Source organism: Synchiropus splendidus, chromosome 10 (genome assembly GCF_027744825.2).
Source record: "Synchiropus splendidus isolate RoL2022-P1 chromosome 10, RoL_Sspl_1.0, whole genome shotgun sequence".
In the NCBI taxonomy this organism is placed as follows: domain Eukaryota; kingdom Metazoa; phylum Chordata; class Actinopteri; order Syngnathiformes; family Callionymidae; genus Synchiropus; species Synchiropus splendidus.
In genome coordinates this window covers 934,542-937,865 of record NC_071343.1, presented here as the reverse complement: position 1 = coordinate 937,865, position 3,324 = coordinate 934,542, and the positions used below count along the sequence as shown (strand labels likewise).

The 3,324-nt window shown below is 55.9% G+C and overlaps 1 protein-coding gene across 2 annotated transcripts in view; it reads left to right on the top strand.

The window, feature by feature from the left end:
- Positions 1-2,961, top strand: part of efnb2a (ephrin-B2a) — an 11,865-nt gene extending 8,904 nt beyond the window's left edge. For both annotated transcript variants that reach the window (XM_053877558.1, XM_053877559.1), the window contains exon 5: positions 151-2,961. In XM_053877558.1, coding sequence (XP_053733533.1) covers positions 151-557 — 407 coding nt within the window. In that variant the 3' untranslated portion in view covers positions 558-2,961. The remainder of the gene's footprint in view (positions 1-150) is intronic.
- The last annotated feature ends 363 nt before the right edge of the window (positions 2,962-3,324 follow it).

Genomic DNA, 3,324 nt, shown 5'->3' with positions numbered 1-3,324 from the left:
CCATGTGGATGTCATGTCTCCGTTTCCACCGAGGCCTCTTTCTCCTCTGCGTGTGAAACGCCAGCGCCTGCGCGGTGTGACACGCGTGACAGCGAGCGGCCGGCGAGCTCTCGGCACCACCCCGCTCACGCCTCCCTCTCTCCCCTCCAGGTGTGGCGACGCGAGAAAGCGACGGCAACAACTCGGGCGGGAAGTCGTCCGGCGTCATGGGCTCGGAGGTGGCCTTCTTCGTGGGCATCGCCTCCGGCAGCGTCATCCTCATCATCATCATCATCATGCTGGTCCTGCTGCTGCTCAAGTACCGGCGGCGGCACCGCAAGCACTCGCCGCAGCACGCCGCCACGCTGTCGCTCAGCACGCTGGCCACGCCCAAGCGCAGCGGCAGCGGCGGCAACAACAACGGCTCGGAGCCCAGCGACATCATCATCCCGCTGAGGACTGCTGACAGCGTCTTCTGTCCGCACTACGAGAAGGTCAGCGGCGATTACGGACACCCCGTCTACATCGTCCAGGAGATGCCGCCGCAGAGTCCTGCCAACATCTACTACAAAGTCTGAACGCGCCAACAGCTGGAATTATTTCCCTGCTGGAGCAGGAGGGGGCGCCGGCGGACACTGTCCCTCTCCCCCGTCTCCCCCGTCTCACTATTTTATTATTCCTGGGAGTTTTGCCGAACCCTCGTCCCGCTGGTGTGTTTGTCGGAGTGCTTCTGGGAAGTGAGAGCGCCGTCTCTTCTGGCTGCGGTCGTCCCACGGAGGAAACGTAGAGGGCGCCAGCCTCGCGATGAAAAGGACTCTGAAAGAGACGAGCGAGCCGACAAGGAACTCTGGGAAACAGCCGTCCTGCTTCCAGGAAGACTTTACGGAATTAAAAAGGGGCGGGAATCTTGCACCGGTCCCCTGTGGGACTCTCTTGTTGGACTCATCTCTCACCCCATCACCCCTCATGGCCCACATCACTCACATGTGACGTCTTCGTTTCGTCAAGTTTCACCGTCAAAGGACGTTTTCTGGTTTGCTTTGGTATCCGGTGTGTCGCCGTCATGTCGGACACACCGAGGCCAGCGAGCCGCCACCAGGCCCCAAGAGTGGAGGTCTTTCATCTACATAGAGCAGCACTTTTAACTCCATTTGATCCCTCCACTCTTGGGGCCGCCCTCCGTGAGAGCCGGCGGCGTTATGGCGAGGAAAAGGTTTTCGGGGCAATAAGAAAAATCCGGTTCGCCTTACTGTTGTTTGTCGCGTCAGGGGAAGGCCCAAGCTGGGTTAGCGTAGCGACCTGAGACAGCTCTAGGTACTGTACCGCCCCCCACCCCCCCAGGTGCAGGAAGGGAGGGAGGCAGGGGGAAAACTCAACCGCACCGGACCCTGTCCCGGCAGAGTCGACTCACCTGCCCTGCGTCCTTTCCGCTAACACCGTCACCCACTCCTGACGCCATTCGTAGCAGAGAGGGAGGACTGGGCGGTCCAACAGCGAGACGCTCTCCCGCTCTGCAGTTTAGAAAAGCACAGGGACGCGTCGCCGCCGCGTCGTCCCTCCACCTCCGCTAGCATGTCGTGTTTGTTGTCGGGTGAAAAACCAGAAGAGAATAAACAAAGAGCAGAATTTATTTATGACGGACACGTAGAGCACAGTCAGCGCGGGCGTGAACACGTTATTATGCAATCACGATGATATTCTCGGGACCCTCGCCAGCAGAGGGCGCCGGCGGGGACCGGAGTCATCAGACCCAATAATAGCTCACGGTTAGCGCACACGATGGCAGACTCACTCAGTGTAGCATCTCCCAGAGCCTTCGCCTCCCCTCCCCCCCACCCTCCACCGCTCTCATCCACGTCGCTCACGTCCGAACACCCTCATCTGTCTGTCACCGAAAAAGCCAAGCCTTGTCCTGATCGGAGGTCTGCGCCTCTAAGAGGTCGCAGACCCGGCAAATATGCAATTCTTATTTATTTTTTTAAATTCTGAAGAGAAAAACAGTGAAAGTGTTCTTACCGAGTCAAAACACACCAGAAGATGTAGACACACACACACACACACACACACACCTGCTGTTACGTGGACTCCCTGCGTACCACTTCTTGGTCGGCGAAGGTGCCGCATGGCGCGTGGGCGGGGAACCAGAAACCCCGCGTGGAAGCGGCAGAAAACGACAATCTTACTAGTTTCTTGTGTCACGCTGGGGTTCTCGCCGCGCCGCCGCGAGGACGGCGGGCGACGGTGAAATGCCTTGCTCGTATTGGTCAGCCCTCGGCCGCGCGACGCGGAAACTTTGCACCGCACTTGTGTCGGTAAGAAACTGTACATAGGTCCATGTTTGTATGGTTCTGGATCCCGGGTTGTTACGATAGCCTTACTCACCTTTCTAGTCAAAACAAGACGGACGACACTCTTCTTTTGGTAAATAGCTTCTTCTGTACATAGATCCGGAAACCGATCAAAAAACATTTTTATAAAGTCAGATGTTTTGTATAAATTTGAATTTTTGCTATGTATTTTAGCTAGCGCTTGATGGAAAGCCCCCGCCTCCCCCCCCCCCGACACTGCCCCTCCCCCCTTTTGCACTGTTTCCATGGTGATTAGAGAAGAGGAGCGGGAAAAGTTGCCAAACCGACTGCTGCATATTTGTGCCATAAGTGTGAACCATGAATATTTATTGTTTAGTTCTCGTCCTGTTAACGCTTCTCAGTTGGGTCCAGTTTGTGAGTGACAGTATTATGTTTGTTTTCTTTTGGTTCCTCATCCGGCCCGGTTCTGTTGGCCCGTCACGGCTCCCGGCGGCCCCTCCCACGCCCTCTCTCTCCCCCTCACACACACACACACACACACACACACACACACACGTTTCCTTTCAGTATCAGAAAAACCCGGTTGTGATTCCGAACGGTTTTGTCAGCGACTCACATTCCACCGTCTGTTACAAACTGAAAGTGTTTTTCAATAAAATCTTTTTCCTATGGACGTCGCCTCCGCTGCTTCCCTGGCGCTCACCCGCCGGCTGTCAATCACCGGCGGCTCCTCACAGGTTCTTCTTCTCATTTGTTTCACACTTGTTTGTTTCCTCTGCACTTTTCTTGGGTTGTGTTTCGTCCTCTTTGCAAACAGTGACTCATCAGTCGTCGCCCTTCTCTGGGAAAACGCCAGGCGCTAAGCTAACAAGCGCCGGAGAGACGAAACCGGCTGAGCCAGAATGTTCTGAATTTGACTTGACAAACTCTCCACGCAGGAACAGACCGCTTCACACGCAACAGGCGACGTCGGAGCAGCACACACAGCGCACATTAGCTTAGCTTAGCTTATCCTAGCTGAGCAACAAGTCACCCG